Source organism: Pristiophorus japonicus, chromosome 12, assembly GCF_044704955.1.
Source record: "Pristiophorus japonicus isolate sPriJap1 chromosome 12, sPriJap1.hap1, whole genome shotgun sequence".
Classification (NCBI taxonomy): Eukaryota; Metazoa; Chordata; class Chondrichthyes; family Pristiophoridae; genus Pristiophorus; species Pristiophorus japonicus.
Window position 1 is genome coordinate 189,401,004 of NC_091988.1, and position 19,048 is coordinate 189,420,051.

At 45.3% G+C, this 19,048-nt stretch overlaps 1 protein-coding gene across 2 annotated transcripts in view; it reads right to left on the minus strand.

The window, feature by feature from the left end:
• Positions 1-11,421, minus strand: part of LOC139277091 (glutathione hydrolase 7) — a 61,307-nt gene extending 49,886 nt beyond the window's left edge. For both annotated transcript variants that reach the window (XM_070895103.1, XM_070895104.1), the window contains exon 1: positions 11,096-11,421. In XM_070895103.1, the coding sequence (XP_070751204.1) occupies positions 11,096-11,267 (172 nt within the window). In that variant the 5' untranslated portion in view covers positions 11,268-11,421. The remainder of the gene's footprint in view (positions 1-11,095) is intronic.
• Positions 11,422-19,048: the final 7,627 nt, after the last annotated feature.

Here is a 19,048-nt window from a genome sequence, read left to right on the forward strand (position 1 = left end):
GGTTGTAGTAGACGCCTACTCCAAATGGATTGAGTGTGCCATTTTTAAATTCAAGCACATTCTCTGCCATAGTAGAAAGTCTACGGGCAATGTTTGCCGCCCATGGTCTACCGGATGTCTTGGTCAGCGACAATGGCCCATGCTTCACAAGCACTGAATTCCAGGACTTCATGGCAGGCAATGGAATCAACCATGTCAGAACGGCAGCGTTCAAGCCGGTCTCAAACAGCCAGGCAGAACGAGCAGTGCAGATAATCAAGCAGGGGATGCTCAGAATCCAAGGGGATTCCCTACAAAGCCGCTTATCATGCCTCCTGTTGGCCAATAGATCCTGACCACACTCGTTCACAGGGGTTCCACCCGCAGAGCTGCTAATGAAAAGGTCGCTCAAAACCAGGTTATCCCTTATACACCCCACTATGAAAGAAATTGTTGAGAGCAGGCGTCAGTCACAATGTGACTACCATGACAGGAATGCGAGGGCGCGATGTATTGATGTCAATGACCCTGTTTCTGTCCTTAATTACGCTACAGGGTCCAAATGGCTTGCAGGCACTGTGATTGCCAAAGAGGGGAATAGGGTTTTGGTAGTTAAACTTACCAATGGACAAATCTGCCGCAAACACGTGGATCAAACTAAAAGGAGGTTCAGCAACCCCATAGAAGAAGCAGAGGAAGAACACAACGTAGAGTTTACTCCACCACAGGTGACCGAACACCGGAACCAAGTGGAGGAGAGCCCAGTCACTGTGGGCAGTCCGGACAGGCCTGAGGCACCGCAAACAGCAGACACTCAGGCCAGTGCCCAACAACCGGAGCCCCAACTCAGGCACTCTACAAGGGAGCGTGAACCACCACAGTGACTTAACCTGTGATCCCAATAAGACTTTGGAGGGGGAGGTGATGTCATGTATTCAACTATCATTGTAACCCATGTATAAGGTGACCCAAGTTGTGCACCTTGAGAATACTGACCACAAGGGGCGAACTTGTGGGAGACACTCCTAATCTGGACTGTCAGGTATAAAAGGGGAAGCTCCACCCACCTTCATCACTTGGTAATAAAGGTAACTGGTCACAGAGTGACCTTCTCTCAAGTATGGGCCTCGTGTGCATTTATACTGTATAGTAAGGACATATCAAAGTGCACATCCAAGTACTTTCTTCAATGCAATGAGGATTTCTGTCTCTATCACCCTTTCAGGCAGTGAGTTCCAGGCCCCCACCATCATCTGTGTTAAGTATCGAATAACTCCACGAGGCTAAGTACGGTGAGCTAATTCAGGCATGACCTTACTCCAGTTTATTTATTCTCAAAGTGAGGATTCAAAATGGCTGCCAATATTATAACAATGGCTTGCACGTGTCTGCCAGTGACCACTAGGACTCCGACAGTCCCGCCCTCTGGTGGCAGGTAAAACATACATAACAATCTGGGTGAAAACATTTCTCCTCAAATCCCCTTTAAATCTCCTCCCACTTTCTTTAAATCTATGCCCCCTGGTTATTGACCTCTCTGCTAAGTCCTTCCTATCCACTCTATCTCGGCCCCTCATAATTTTATACACCTCAATTAGGTCTTCCCTCAGCCTCCTCTGTTCCAAAGAAAACAACGACAGTTTTGGCTGAGAACCTCCATCAGAACTGGCAGCTCGAGGTCAGGTGGCGAAGCATCTTCATAGGATCAACCAAGTCAAAGTGGAGAAAGAGAGAGAACAACAGACAGGAGAGTTCAATGCTGCTAACTACTTTCACAAAAGGTTCTATTACCCCCAACAGGAGTGCAGCTTCTGGCAGATGTGTGATTCTCCCTCCCTCAGCTGCACCCCACACTGCAAACATCCTGATGTTCAGGAAGCTAAACGTAGATCCATGAAGACTATGATTGAGTTGTCTGGGCTAAGGTTGTCAGCTTCAGTTATGTAAATGTAAGGAATCATCATGGGTGTTCTTGCGATTTGAAGGATGTTTCCAGTGGGGTTCCGCAGGGCTCAGTACTGGGTCCCTTGCTTTTTGTGATATACATCAATGAGTTAGACTTGAATATAGGGGGTATGGTTAAGAAGTTTGCAGATGATACTAAAATCAGCTGTGTGGTTGATAAGGAAAAAGAAAGCTGCAGACTGTAGGAAGGTATCAATCAACTAAAGGCAGATAAATCCCCTGGTCCTGATGGCTTGCATTCTAGGATCTTAAGAGAAGTAGCAGCAGGGATTGTGGATGCATTGGTCATAATTTACCAAAATTCCCTGGATTCTGGGGGGGTCCAAACAGATTGGAAAACTGCAAATGTAATGCCCCTATTTTAAAAAAGGAGGCAGACAAAAAGCAGGAAACTACAGACCAGTTAGCCTAACATCTGTGGTTGGGAAAATGCTGGAGTCCATTTTTAAAGAAGCAGTAGCAGGACATTTGGAAAAGCAAAATTCGGTCAGGCAGAGTCAACATGGATTTATGACGGGGAAGTCATGTTTGACAAATTTGCTGGAGTTCTTTGAAGATGTAACGAGCAGGGTGGATAAAGGGGAACCGGTGGATGTGGTGTATTTGGACTTCCAGAAGACATTTGACAAGGTGCCATATGAAAGGTTACTGCACAAGATAAAAGTTCACGGGGTTGGGGGTAATATATTAGCATGGATAGAGGATTGGCTAACTAACAGAGAATCGGGATAAATGGTTCATTCTCGGGTTGGCAAGCAGTATCTAGTGGGATGCCGCAGGGATCAGTGCTGGGGCCCCAACTATTTACAATCTATATTAACGATTTGGAAGCAGGGACAGGCCAAGTTTGCCGACGATAAAAAGATGGGAGGAAAAGCAATGTGTGAGGAGGACACAAAAAATCTGCAAAATGACAGACAGGCTAAATGAGTGGGCAAAAATTTGGCAGACGAAGTATAATGTTGGGAAGTGTGAAGTCATGCACTTTGGCAGAAAAAAATCAAAGAGCAAGTTATTATTCAAATGGAGAAAGATTGCAAAGTGCCGCAGTACAGCAGGACCTGGAGCTACTTGTGCATGAAACACAAAAGAATAGTATGCAGATACAGCAAGTGATCAGGAAGGCCAATGGTACCTTGGCCTTTATTGCAAAGGGGATGAAGTATAGAAACATAGAAACATAGAAAATAGGCGCAGGAGTAGGCCACTCAGCCCTTCGAGCCTGCACCACCATTCAATATGATCATGGCTGATCATACAACTTCGGTACCCCATTCCTGCTTTCTCTCCATACCCCTTGATCCCTTTAGCTGAAAGAGCCACATCCAACTCCCTTTTGAATATATCTAATGAACTGGCCTCAACAACTTTCTGTGGGATAGAATTCCACAGGTTCACAATTCTCTGAGTGAAGAAGTTTCTCCTCATCTCAGTCCTAAATGGCTTACCCCTTATTCTTAGACTGTGACCCCTGATTCTGGACTTACCCTACATCGGGAACATTCTTCCTGCATCTAACCTGTCCAATCCTATCAGAATTTTATATGTTTCTATGAGATCCCCTCTCATTCTTCTAAATTCCAGTGAATATAAGCCTAGTCGATCCAATCTTTCTTCATATACAGTCCTGCCATCCCGGGAATCAGTCTGGTGAACCTTCGCTGCACTCCCTCAATAGCAAGAACGTCCTTCCTCAGATGAGGAGACCAAAACTGAACACAATATTCAAGGTGTGGCCTCACCAAGGCCCTGTACAACTCCAGTAAGACCACCCTGCTCCTATACTCAAATCCTCTCGCTATGAAGACCAACATGCCATTTGCCTTCTTCACCGCCTGCTGTACCTGCATGCCAACTTTCAATAACTGATGTACCATGACACCCAGGTCTCGTTGCACCTCCCCTTTTCCTAATCTGTCGCCATTCAGATAATATTCTGCCTTCCTGTTTTTGCCACCAAAGTGAATAACCTCACATTTATCCACATTATACTGCATCTGCCCACTCACCTAACCTGTCCAAGTCACCCTGCAGCCTCTTAGCATCCTCCTCACAGCTCACACTGCACCCAGCTTAGTGCCATCTGCAAACTTGGAAATATTGCATTCAATTCCTTCATCTAATTCATTAATGTATATTGTATGTATACTGTAAATAGCTGGGGTCCCAGCACTGAACCTTGCGGTACCCCACTAGTCACTGCCTACCATTCTGAAAAGGACCCGTTTATTCCTACTCTTTGCTTTCTGTCTGCCAACCAGTTCTCTATCCATGTCAATACCTTACCCTCAATACCATGTGCTTTAATTTTGCACACCGATCTCTTGTGTGGGACCTTGTCAAAAGCCTTTTAAGAACATAAGAACATAAGAATTAGGAACAGGAGTAGGCCATCTAGCCCCTCGAGCCTGCTCCGCCATTCAATAAGATCATGGCTGATCTGGTCGTGGACTCAGCTCCACTTACCCGCCCTCTCCCCGTAACCCTTAATTCCCTTATTGCTTAAAAATCTATCTATCTTTGACTTGAAAACATTCAATGAGCCAGCCTCAACTGCTTCCTTTTGAAAGTCCAAATACACCACATCCACTGGTTCATCCTTGTCGACTCTACTAGTTACATCCTCAAAAAATTCTAGAAAATTTGACAAGCATGATTTCCCTTTCATAAATTCATGCTGACTTGGACCGATCCTGTCACTGCTTTCCAAATGCGCTGCATTGAAGCAGGGACGTCTTGCTACAGCTATATAAGGTATTGGTGAGGCCACACCTGGAATACTGCGTGCAGTTTTGGTTTCCATATTTAGGAAAGGATATACTTGCTTTGGAGGCAGTTCAGAGAAGGTTCACTAGGTTGATTCCGGGGATGAGGGGGTTGAATTATAAGGAAAGGTTGAATAGGCTGGACCTCTACTCATTGGAATTCAGAAGAATGAGAGGTGATCTTATCGAAACGTATAAGATTATGAAGGGGCTTGACAAGGTGGATGCAGAGAGAATGTTTCCACTGATGGGGGAGACTAGAACTAGAGGGCATGATCCCAGAATAAGGGGTAGCCCATTTAAAACTGAGATGAGGAGAAATTTATTCTCTCAGAGGGTTGTAAATCTGTGGAATTCACTGCCTCAGAGAGCTGTGGAAGCTGGGACATTGAATACATTTAAGACAGAAATAGACAGATTCTTAAACGATAAGGGGATAAGAGGTTATGGGGAGCGGGTGGGGAAGTGGAGCTGAGTCCATGATCAGATCAGCCATGATCTTATTGAATAGAAGCATAGAAACATAGAAAATAGGTGCAGGAGTAGGCCATTCGAGCCTGCACCGCCATTCAATGAGTCCATGGCTGAACATGCAACCTCAGTACCCCATTCCTGCTTTCTCGCCATACCCCTTGATCCCCCTAGTAGTAAGGACTACAGGCTGAGGGCAATGGAGGCCATCACCCGTCCCTTCGGAATGATGGAGCAGGCTTGCGAGGCCGTATGGCCTACTCCTGTTCCTACTTCTTATGTTCATATGTAACTGATAAGGTGGGCAGAACAGTGGCAAATGGAATTTAATCCAGAAAAGTGTGAGGTCATGTATTTTGGGAGGGCTAACAAGGAAAGGGAATACACATTAAATGGTAAGATGCTGAGAAGTGTAGAGGAACAAAGGGACCTTGGAGTGTATGTCCACAGATCCCTGAAAGTGGCAGGCTAGGTAGATAAAGTGGTTAAAAAGGCATACGGAATGTTTGCCTTTATTAGCCGAGGCATAGCATACAAGAGCAGGGGGGTTATGCTTGAACTGTATAAAACACTGGTTAGGCCACAGCTGAAGTACTGCATGAAGTTATGGTCACCGCATTACAAGAAGGACGTGATTGCACTGGAGAGGGTACAGAGGAAATTTACGAGGATGTTGCCGGGTGTGGAGAATCTAAGCTATGAAGACAGATTAGATAGGCTAGATTTGTTTTCAGTGGAACAGAGGAGGTTGAGGGGAGACCTCATTGAGGTGTATAAAATTATGAGGGAACTAGATGAACTGGATAGAAAGGGCCTATTTCCCTTAGCGGAGGAGTCAATAACTAGGGGGCATAAATTTAAAGTAATTACTAGAAGGATTAGAGGGGATTTGAGGGGAAATTTCTTCATGCAGAGGGTTATGGGGGTCTGGAACTCACTGTCTGAAAGGGTGGCAGAGGCAGAAACCCTCACCAACATTTAAAAATTACTTGGATGTGCACCTGAAGTGCCATAACATGCAGGGTTACAGACCTAGAGCTGGAAAGTAGGATTTTGTTGGCCGACATGGACACGATGGGCCAAAATGGCTTCTTTCCATGCTGTAAACCTCTATGTATATTGGCACTCTAGGGAGCAGCACTATAGAGCCCAGTTTCTGGCATGGGATGTGAAACAGAGAAGGGAGCATGGGGCAGGGAGGGTGGTGATAGGGGGGCTCTCTATCCTTAAACAGGATCCAGCAGATCCTCATAGTTAGTGTTTGAGGTTAAAATGGAGGATGTCGTGGAGGAGATCAGAATAAACAGTTACTGGTAGAGGAAAATCATTGACCGTTGTTCCCGTTGTCCAGAATAATCTTGTAGCAGTATGGAGATTTGGCAATAGGATCAGGAGTAGCCCATTCAGCCCCTTGAGCCTGTTCCACCATTCAATTAGATCATGGCTGATCTGTATCTCAACTCAACCATCCTTGGTTCCGTAACCCTTATTTCAGTTGCTGACAAAAAGCTGTCAATCTCAGTTTTGAACTTTTCAATTGACCCATCCCTACCCGCAACTGTTTTTTTTTTTGGGGGGGTGGGTGTGGGGGGGTAGGGGGGGAGAGTTTTCCAGATTTCCACTACCCTTTGTGTGAAGAACTGCCTCCTGACATCACCCCTGAATGGCCTGGCTCTAATTATGCTACGGAGAGAGAGCAACAATATGTTTTGAAGCAGTCACAATGTTAAGGAATGAGGGATTTTGATCGAGTAAATAAGGAGAAATAGTTTCCAAGGTGGGTGGGTCAGTAACCAGATGACACAGATTTAAGATACTTAGCAAAAGAACAAGAGAGGGAGGAAAAATTTTTTTGAACGCAGCGAGTAGCTATAATCTGGACGGCACTGCCTAAAAGGGTGGAGGAAGCAGATTCAATAGCAACTTTCATAAGAACATAAGAAATAGGAACAGGAGTAGGCCATATGGTCCCTCGAGCCTGTTCCACCATTCATTAAGATCATGGCTGATCTGATCATGGACTCAGCTCCACTTCCCCGCCCGCTCCCCATAACCCCTTATTCCCTTATCGTTTAAGGAACTGTCTATTTCTGTGTTAAATTTATTCAATATCCCAGCTTCCACAGCTCTCCGAGGCAGCAAATTCCACAGATTTACAACCCTCTGAGAGAAGAAATTTCTCATCTCTGTTTTAAATGGGCAGCCCCTTATTCTAAGATCATGCCCTCTAGTTCTAGTCTCCCCAATCAGTGGAAACATCCTCTCTGCATCCACCTTGTCAAACCCCCTCATAATCTTATACGTTTCGATAAGATCACCTCTCATTCTTCTGATTTCAAATGAGTAGAGGCCTAACCTACTCAACCTTTCCTCATAAGTCAATCCCCTCATCCCCGGAATCAACCTAGTGAACCTTCTTTGAACTGCCTCCAAAGCAAGTATATCCTTTCGTAAATATGGAAAACAAAACCGCACACAGTATTCCAGGTGTGGCCTCACCAATATCTTATATAGCTGTAGTAAGACTTCCCTGCTTTTATACTCCATCCCCTTTGCAATAAAGGCCGAGATACCATTGGCCTTCCTGATCACTTGCTGTACCTGCATACTATCCTTTTGTGTTTTCATGCACATGTACCCCCAGGTCCCGCTGTACTGCAGCACTTTGCAATCTTTCTCCATTTAAATAATAACTTTCAAAAGGAAATTGGATATGTACTCTTTTTCTCACGGGAGAGAAGTATAAGAACAAAACATAAGAAATAGGAGCAGGAGTAGGCCATATGGCTCCTGGAGCCTGTTCCGCCATTCAACAAGATCATGGCTGATCTTCTACTTTCCTGCCCTATCCCCATAATCCTCGAGTTCCTTAGTGTCCAAAAATCTATTGATCTCCATCTTGAATATATTCAACTATAGCTGTCTGGGGTAAAGAATTCCAAAGCTCCGAGTGAGGAAATTCCTCCTCATCCCAGTCCTAAATGGCCGACCCCTTATCCTGAGTCTATGACCCCTAACTCTAGATTGGCCAGACAGGGGAACAGTCTTTCAGCATCTACCCTGTCAAGCCCTCTAAGAAATGTTAGATTTTTGAATGAGATCACCTCTCTTTCTTCTAAACTCCAGATAATATAGGCCCATTCTACTCAATCTCTCCTCATAGGACAGCTTTCTCATTCCAGGAATCATTATACTGAACCTTTGTTGCACCCCCTCTAAGGCAAGTATATCTTTCCTTAGGTAAGGAGACCAAAACTGTACACAGTACACCAGGTGTGATCTCATGAAAGCCCGATGGAATTGCAGCAAGACTTCCTTACTCTTATTCTCAAACCCAATGTACCCTCTTATTTTTTGGGTCTCTAAGGGACTGCACGGCCCATTCACAGTTTTGTGATGCGCAAAACTTAACAAAAAAAAACGGTCCCAGGTTGCACAGGGCTGGCAGAGAGCCGTACTGCCGCACAGCTTATAGGGAATGTTGCTCCAACCCCCTTGTAATAAAGACTAACATCAGAGGCTGGGTATTCTGTGGCGAGAGTCTCCCCAAAGCCTTTCCATTTACAAGTCAGGAATATGATGGAATACTCTCCACTTGCCTGGATGAATGCAGCTCCAACAGCGCTGAAGAAGCTCGACACCATCCAGGACAAAGCAGCTCGCTTGATTGGCACCCCATCCACCACCTTCAACATTCACTCCCTCCACCACCAGCACCCCGTGGCTGCAGTGTGTACCATCTACAAGATGCACTGCAATAACTCGCCAAGGCTTCTCCGGCAGCATCTCCCAAAGCTGTGACCTCTACCACCTAGGCAGCAGGCACATGGGAACACCACCACCTGCAAGTTTCCTTCCACGTCACACACCATCCTGACTTGGAAGATGCTGATTCACCTGCTATGTATTTCAAACATCGGCAGTTATTATTTCAGGAAGTCTATTTTCCCATTGGATGACATAACAATAATCTACTTCCGGAGGACAGGTAACAGCTAGTTACTGTCGCCATTCCTTCATTGTTGCTGGGTCAAGAGCCTGGAACTCCCTCCCTAACAGCACTGTGGGAGCACCTTCACCACACGGACTGCAGCGGTTCAAGGCAGTGGCTCACCACCATCTTCTCAAGGGCAATTAGGGCCTTACCAGCGATGCCCACATCCCATGAACAAATAAAAAATAAACTGCCTTTTTAGTTGCTTGTTGTACCTTCATGTTAACTTTCTGTGATTTGCGTACAAGGACACCCAAATCCCTCTGCATAGGACATAATAGGATAATAGGATAATTCCAGTAAAGAATTCAGGAGAAGCTTATTTATCCAGGGAGTAATTAGAATGTGTAGCTCACTACCACCAGCAGTAGTGAATACCATAGATGCATTTAAAGGGAAACTGGATACGTACATGAGGGAGAAGAGAGTTGGAGGATTACGTTGATGGGCTTGGATGTGGTGAGGTGGAAGCAGACACGTGTGGAACATAAATACCAGCATGGACCAGTTAGTTTGAATGGCCTGCAAACCCACCTGCCAGCCATTCTGAATCTTCTGATTAAAAATACCAAATCCACAACAAATTCCATAGCCACATGTTGCTAAACACAGTGTGGCCAATAGATCAAGGAAACTGGCTGCTGGTCGAAGCAACTTCCAGAGGAAATTTCAAAAGGCAATTGGATATGTACTTGAAGAGGACCAATCTGCAGGTTTATGGGGGAAAAGCTGGGATGTGGGACTAAAATTGGGCAGCTCTTTCAAAAGCCGGCACAGGCACGATGGGCCAAATGGTCTCCTTCTGTGTTGTAAGAGGGTTCTGGCCACAATAGATAGAGGGAAACTGTTCCAAATGGCAGAAGGGTCGAGAACTAGAGGACACAGATTTAAGGTGATTGGCAAAAGATCCAAAGACAATGTGAGAAAAAACTTTTTTTGCGCAGTGAGTGGTTACGATCTGGAATACACTGCCTGAAAGGGTACTGGAGGCAGACTCAATCCTATCTTTCAAAATTCTCTTCCTTGTTTTCAACTCCCTCCATGGCCTCGCCCCTCCCTATCTCTGTAATCTCCTCCAGCCCCACAACCCCCCGCCTCCCACCCAGAGATGTCTGCACTCATCTAATTCCGCCCTCTTGAGCATCCCTGATTATAATCGCTCCACCATTGGTGGCCGTACCTTCTGTTGCCTAGGCCCCAAGCTCTGTAACTCCCTGCCTAAACCTCTTCAAAAGGGAAGTGGATAAGTATCTGAAGGAAAAATAATTGCAGGGCTATGGTGAAAAGACAGGGGAGTGGGGCTAGCAGAGAGCTGGCATGGGCTCGATGGGCCGAATGGCCGCCTTCTGTGTAGTAACCATTCTGTGATAAGATTCTATGGAGGCATTTAAAGAGACAGTCAATGGGTTTGATGGGCCCTTTCAGATGCTGATTCGCCTGCTAGGTATTTCAAACATCGGCAGTTATTATTTCAGTATGTCTATCTTCCCATTGGATGGCATAACAATAATCGACTTCCTGATGACAGGTAGCAGCTAATTACTACCCAGGTTAATTCAACCAGCAGTGCGCCACGCAGAGTTACACAAGGCAGGCCGACGGCTCCAAAGGGGTTAATTTCGCAGCTCTGGAGAAGGTGGTGTCAAAACAGGGAGGCAGGAATTTCCCTGCCGATTGCAATGTCTTCCACCTAACTATAATCTTACATTTTAAAATCTGTTACCCGCATTATCCCCACCCCTAAATTTAAAAAACCTCTAAAGCATTAGAAAAAAGACTGGTCTCTAAATATATATAAATAGATAAATATTATATATATATATAAATAAATAAATCTATATATATGTGTGCAATTATAAATAACAGTAATTCAATGTATATATTATAAATATATCGCTGTTGCTGCAATATTATGGCCAACCTGTCGTGTCTGGGTCGCAGAGAGACGAATCATCCTCTTTGCGGTATCGCAGGACATTGTCGGTGGAGCCGGCATCGTCTTCAGGCAGCCGGGGAAAACTGGTGATGCTCATGTAATCTACCGGCGAGTAGGCCCCGAGGTTGGTCTCCTGCCCGGCGTCTTCCTCTGCCATTGCGTGTGTCTGTGTACGCGTTTAATTCCTTTTCCTTCCCTTTATGTACCTGCTACGCGACAAAGCGAATGGTACGAACAGTACGCTATCCTGAGTCACCCAGATAGCTTGCATTCGCTCGGGTCCCGCAGCGATACACTTGTCCTTCCTCTCCTCCCTGTGTGTGTGTGTGTGTGGTATGTGATGTTGCTCTTTTTTTGCCACAGTTCCTTCCTTGTATGAAACGAGGAAGCGCTGCGTGCACCGCGCCAGCAGGTGGAAAGCAAAAGCAGAATATTTTCTTCCCAAATAGCCAGAAAAAAAGGTGGGCTGGGGAGAAAGAGGTAGGAATACAAGTGGTTCAAATACAAAGCGTGTGGATCAGGTGACAACCTCACAGTCTTATACACACACACACAAAATTGTAATGCGCGTGTATATACATAATGTGTGCATATATTTATATATATATTGTGCATATATTTATATATAATGTATGTATGTATGTATATATAATGTATGTATATATAACGTACGTGTATGTATATATAATGTATGTATATATAACGTACGTGTATGTATATATAATGTATGTATATATAATGTCTGAATATATCATATAATGTGTATATAAATATATATAAAATGTCTATATATATATATATATATAGATATAATATGTGCATATATATACATATATTTATATATGATGTGTATATATAATGTGTGTATATCTATATGTGTATATATAATGTGTGTATATCTATATGTGTATATATGATGTGCGTATATATACATTTATATGTGATGTGTATATATAATGTGTGTATATCTGTGTATATATAATTTGTGTATATCTATATATATATGATGTGTGTATATCTATATGTGTATGTGTGTGTGTACATCTATATATATATAAAATGTTTCTCTATCTATCTGCATATATATATATATAGTGTGTGTGTGCGTGTGTATACCTATATACAATTTTAAAGTAATATAATCAAAATTCCCTATTTTAATAGAAAACCTTTAAGGTATATTTATATACTTAAAACTATTGTGTGTGTGTGTGTGTATGTATATTTTATATATATACACACACTCAATTTTATGTATATAACTTAACTGATTTTTGTTTCTTAAGACTGTGATGTGTTGAGTGGTGATTATTTTTTTTTATGTCACAAGGGAGGGGAGAGTTCCTGTATGATGCTGCACTGCAGAAGACTAAGGCGGCATCGAGACAATTAAATGGACAAGATACAAGTCATTCTGTCTACCCACCATTCCGCCTTAGCTGGATTCATAAAAAAAGCATTGTGCTGCTGCTGATACAGTGAAAATGTAAGGCTTTTGTAGAATGGCTTCCTTTGTTTCTCAGTTTCCCGTGCTATTTAATATTCTGCCAGCATTAACAAACCGGTGGCCCCAGCAGCACAGACTAGGAGGCATTGTCGTGACCTTCCAACTCAAGCAGGAAATACATATGGGTGCACAAGAAGGTTATATGTGTGCATTTCTGAATACGCCACCATGCTTCAACTCTTTTGTGGCTCAGTGGGTAGCACCCTCGCCTCTGAGTCAGAAGGTTGTGGGTTCAAGTCCCACTCCAGAGACTTGAGCACAAAAATCTAGGCTGACACTCCATGGCAGTGCTGAGGGAATGCTGCACTGTCGGAGGTGCTGTTTTTCAGTTGAGACGTACATTAAACCAATGGATGTAAAAGATCCCGTGGCACTATTTCGAAAAAGAGCAGAGGAGTTATCCCCGGTGTCTGGGCCAATTGTTATCCCTCAAGCAACATCACTAAAGCAGATTATCTGGTCATTGCTATTTGTGGGAGCTTGCTTGTGCACAAATTCGCTGCCGCGTTTTCTACATTACAACAATGGCTACACCTCAAAGTACTTAATTGGCTGTAAAGTGCTTTGGGATGTTCGATGGTCGTGAAAGGACCTATATAGATTTTAGAAAGGTGTATGTGGATTTTAGCAATGCTTTTGATAAGGTCCCACATGGCAGACTGGTCACGAAAGTAAAAGCCCATGGGAACCAAGGAAAAGTGGCAAGTTGCATCCAAAATTGGCTAAGAGGCAGGAAGCAAAGGGTACTGGTTAATGGGTGTTTTTGTGACTGGAAGGCTGTTTCCAATGGGGTTCTGCAGGTCTCAGTACTGGATCCCTTGCTTTTTGTGGTATATATCAATGACTTGGACTTGAATGGTGGGGGTTATGATTAAGAAGTTTGCAGCTGACACTAAAATCGGCTGTGTGGTTGATAATGAAGAATAAAGCTGCGGACTGCAGGAAGATATCAATCAACTGGTCAGGTGGGCAGAACAGTGGCAAATGGAATTCAATCTGGATAAGTGTGCGATAATACATTTGGGGTGGTCTAACAAAGCAAGGGAATACGCATTAAATGGTATGACACTGAAAGGTCGAGAGGAACAAAGGGACCTTGGAGTGCAGATCCACAGATCCCTGAAGGTAGCAGGTCAGGTAGATAAGGTGGTTAAGGTGGCATATGGAATATTTGCCTTTTTTAGTCGAGGCATGGAATACAAGAGCAAGTACGTTATGCTTGAACTGTATAAAACACTGGTTAGGCCACAGCTGGAATACTGTGTGCAGTTCTGGTCACCACATTACAAGAAAGATATGATTGTACTGGAAAGGGTGCAGAGAAGATTTACAAGAATGTTGCCTGGACTGAAGAATTTTGGCTATGAGGAGAGATTGGAGATGCTGGGTCTGTTTTCTTTGGAACAGAGGAGGCTGAGGGGAGATCTGATTGAGGTGTATAAAATGATGAGGGGCCTGGATAGAGTGGATAGGAAGGACCTGTTTCCCTTGGTGGAGAGGTCAACAACTGGGGCAGAGATTTAAAGTAATTGGGGGTGGTTTAGAGGAGATATGAGGGGAAATTTCTTTACCCAGAGGGTGGTGGAGGTCTGGAACTCACTGCCTGGAAGAGTGGTAGAGGCAGAAAGCCTCACCACATTTAAAACATACTTGGATGTGCACTTAAAGTGCCGTAACCTACAGGACTACGGACCGAGAGCTGGAAAGTGGGATTATGATGGATAGCTCTTGGTCGGCCGGCGCAAACATGGTGGGCTGAAATGGCCTCCTTCTGTGCTGTAAATTTCTATGATTCTATGATTTTATAACTGTAAGTCTTTCTTTCTTTGTTTTAGTTAATCAATAAGGATGAATAAATCATCAAACGGGAACACTTAAACCATCAGTGCCTCCTGTTTGCAGAGGCACAAACACAACTTCCAAATGATGACAAAACTAACATAAATAAAAAATTATCAAATTATAATTTTGTTCCCTTTCTCCACAACACACTCCAGTGCCTCCGATGCCCATACGGTCACGGAACGTCTCAAGCATACCAGTGGACACCGTGTACTCCCTCTCCATGAACATCCGAGCGCGGTCATCGCCACAGAAGAGAGACAGGCAGCCGAAGGGAGAACCCCAATCGATCGCGTTCTGCCTAGACCTGTTAGTGGCCACCGAGGCTAGGAGCAAACCCACAAGGAGGTCCTCTGACCTGCCCACTCCCGACCGCACCAAGTGGCCAAAGATCAGGAGCGTGGGACTGAAGCACAGCCAGACATAGTGGAGCAGCCCCTTCAAATAACAGAAGAGGATCTGCAACCCCTCACATTCTGCGTAAATGTTAAAAAGACATCCTGTGTGCTTTGATGTTCATATGTACTATCAAATATTAATGACTGGCAGAGTCAAAAATTGGTCAGAGCCAGTTGCAAGCATATTGCTTCCAGTTGTAATCAGATACAAAGAAAGTCCCTTTGTTGTACAGTGTTGTATTTCTGTTGGGAGGTGAAAGTAATACAACTGATTAGCAAAATGTCCTAGTTTAACAGATTTTTAAAAAAATATTAAGATGTTAGTTAAACTTTGCAAAGTCTTTTTCTGCTTTACATCTATCTATCTACATAAAAGTTTTTGTTGGGGAGGGCATCTGTAAATGGGAGATATATCCAAAATATGGGCTCTAGAAAAGAGAAGACAGATGACATAGTCGAGGTCTTTTTGGTAGTAACTATTTGTACTGCACTTTTTTTGACAGACATGCGACAAGCCCCACCCCTGTCAAGCTCCGCCCTCTGCCCTCCCGGGCCCCGAATCATCCCCTCCACGTGTTGCCGAGAAGCAGGACCTGAGGCCCGAAACTTCGCTAATGCCCCGACTCTCTTCGCCCGCTGATTCCCCGAGGACTCGCTAGGCCCCGACTCTTCTCCCTCGCCCCCGACTCTCCCCTCCCCCCCGACTCCCCTCCCCCAATTCCCCTCCCTCGACTCTCTTCCCCCCCCGACTCTCTTCCCCCCCCGACTCTCTTTCCCCCCCCGACTCTCTTTCCCCCCCCGACTCTCTTTCCCCCCCCCCGACTCTCTTTCCCCCCCCCCGACTCTCTTTCCCCCCCCCCGACTCTCTTCCCCCCCCCGACTCTCTTCCCCCCCCCGACTCTCTTCCCCCCCCCGACTCTCTTCCCCCCCCGACTCTCTTCCCCCCCCCGACTCTCTTTCCCCCCCCCGACTCTTTTCCCCCCCCCGACTCTCTTCCCCCCCCCCGACTCTCTTCCCCCCCCCCGACTCTCTTCCCCCCCCCGACTCTCTTCCCCCCCCCCGACTCTCTTCCCCCCCCCCGACTCTCTTCCCCCCCCCCCGACTCTCTTCCCCCCCCCCGACTCTCTTCCCCCCCCCCGACTCTCTTCCCCCCCCCCGACTCTCTTTCTCCCCCCCCGACTCTCTTTCCCCCCCCCCCGACTCTCTTCCCCCCCCCCCGACTCTCTTTCCCCCCCCCCCGACTCTCTTTCCCCCCCCCCCCGACTCTCTTCCCCCCCCCCCCGACTCTCTTCCCCCCCCCCGACTCTCTACTCCTCCACCAACTACTCTCGGGGGGGCTGTGGTGTCGAGAGGCCCCATGGGCGGCAGCGGTGGGGGGGCCAAGAAAGACGGGGAGAGAGAGAGAGAGAGAGAGAGAGAGGCTGGATGGAGAGAGAGAGAGGCTGGGGGGCAAGAGACGGGGGGAGAGAGAGAGAATCTATGGGCGAGCGAGAGAGGTTGGGGGAGCGAGACAGGGGTGGGGGAGGGAGAGACATGGGTGGGGGGGGGCAGGATCGGAGAGGAGAGACAGAATTCAGGGAAGTTGGATCACGTTCTTCCAACCCCCTACAAGTCATGACACTGTCACTATTCACTTAATACCCAATAAACCTGTTAACAATCCGTACACAATGCCTGCCCCATCTATATTCGGGGGGGGGGAAGGGGGAAGGATGCACTTGCGCTGGGGTATGGCATTTTGGCTGGGGGAGGGATGTACTTGGACTGGGTAAGGCACTTCGGCTGGGGGAGGCACTTTGGCTGTCCCTTGCTGTCTTCTGGGGAGTTCTGCCCTCTGTCACTTTCGGAAGTCAAAGTGGATCAAGTTACAATTTGCAAAGTCAGTGAAGCCTTGAGATGGGCAGTTACACATTCCTGTAAAACTTCAGGATGTGGCTTATCCTCCAAGAGGACCAATCATAGAAACATAGAAAATAGGTGCAAGAGTAGGCCATTCGGCCCTTCGAGCCTGCACCGCCATTCAATGAGTTCATGGCTGAACATGCAACTTCAGTACCCCATTCCTGCTTTCTTGCCATACCCCTTGATCCCCCTAGTAGTAAGGACTGCATCTAACTCCTTTTTGAATATATTTAGTGAATTGGCCTCAACAACTTTCTGTGGTAGAGAATTCCACAGGTTCACCACTCTCTGGGTGAATCATTAATAAAGAGTGGAGCGTGATGGCCATTTTTGCAGTACAAGTAAGTACGTCCTTAAAATTATGATAGAGTAAGTTAGGGTAGATGTAGCAAAGATGTTTCCATATGGGGGAGTCCATTCACTAATAAATCCAATAAGCTAGATAACTACATGAGAGAGAAAAAACGAGAAGGATATGTTGATCGGATGAAATTAAGTGAGGTGGGAGAAGGCTTGTGAGGAGCATAGCTAGCAGAGTCCAGTTTGGCCGAACAGCCTGCTGCGTTGCTGTAATATTCTGTGTAATTCAATGTAAAGCAATTGGTGGACACAATGTGGTCGCACTCCAGGGGTATATTAAAGATCGGACAATGGGCAAGCATCTTCCCTGGTGACCTTTGGCATCACCAACATTAAACACTGGTAGCATCAAAGTCTACTTGAGTATCATATAAATGTTGCTGGATGACTAGAAAAAATTGCCCAGAATATAGCGTTTTCATTGAATGAAGATTTATTTCTTGGAATGGCATTTGCAACAATAACAGTCAAGAGGCAACTGAGAAACAAAATAAAGGAGAAGTTTTTACTCAATATAGAACGCACCCACTCAACTACAACTTGTATTTATATAGCGCCTTTAACGTAGCAAAATGTCCCAAGGCGCTTCATAAGAGCGTTATCAGACAAAATTTGACACCGAGCCCTATAACGAGATATTAGGACAGGTAACCAAGAACAGAGGTATGTTTTAAGGAACATCTTAAAGGAGAAGAGATGTAGAGACAGAGAGGTTTAAAGAGGGAATTCCAAAGTTTAGGGTCTAGACAGCTGAAGGCATGGCTACCAATGGAGGGGGCATAGGATATCGAGGATGCACAAGAGGCTACAATTGTATCAAGTAATTAGTTTGTTCACTTTATCAGTAATGGGCAAATTATTGGAAAAAAAATCCTGAAGGACAGGATAAATCTACATTTAGAAAGACACAGATTAATCAAGGACAGTCAGCACGGATTTGTTAAGGGAAGGTCGTGTCTGACTAACTTGATTGAATTTTTCGAGGAGGTAACCAGGAGGGTCGATGAGGGCAGTGTGAATGATGTAGTGTCTATGGATTTTAGTAAAGCTTTTGATAAGGTCCCACAAGGCAGACTGGTCACGAAAGTAAAAGCTAGGGCAAAGTGGCAAGTTGCATCCAAAATTGGCTCAGAGGCAGGAAGCAAAGGGTAATGGTTGATGGGTATTTTTGCGACTGGAAGGATGTTTCCAGTGGGGTTCCGCAGGGCTCAGTACTAGGTCCCTTGCTTTTTGTTGTATACATCAATGATCTAGACTTGAATATATGATTAAGAAGTTTGCAGATAATACAAAAATAAGCTGTGTGGTTGATAATGAAGAAGAAAGCTGCAGACTGCAAGAAGATATCAATTAACTGGTCATGTGGGCAGAACAGTGGCAAATGGAATTTAATCCAGACAAGTGTGAGGTAATGCAGTTGGGAAGGGCTAACAAAGAAAGGGAATACACATTAAATAGTAGAACACTGAGAAGTGTAGAGGAACAAAGGGATCTGGGAGTGCATGTCCACAGATCCTTGAAGGTAGCAGGCCAGGTAGATATTGTGGTTAAGAAAGCATACGGAATGCTTGCCTTTATTAGCCGAGGCATAGAATATAAGAGCAGTGGCGGGGGGGGAGGCGGGGTTATGCTTGAACTGTATAAAACACTGGTTAGGCCACAGCTGAAGTATTGCATGCAGTTCAGGTCACCGCATTACAAGAGAGTACAGAGGAGACTTACGAGGATGTTGCCGGGAGTGGAGAATCTTAGCTATGAGGAAAGATTGGATAGACTGGGTTTGTTTTCCTTGGGACAGAGGAAGCTGAGGGGAGACCTCATTGAGGTGTATAAAATTATGAGGGGCCTAGATATAATGAATAGAAAGGGCCTATCTCCCTTAGCAGAGGGGTCAACAACCTCGGGGCATAAATTTAAAGTAATTGGTAG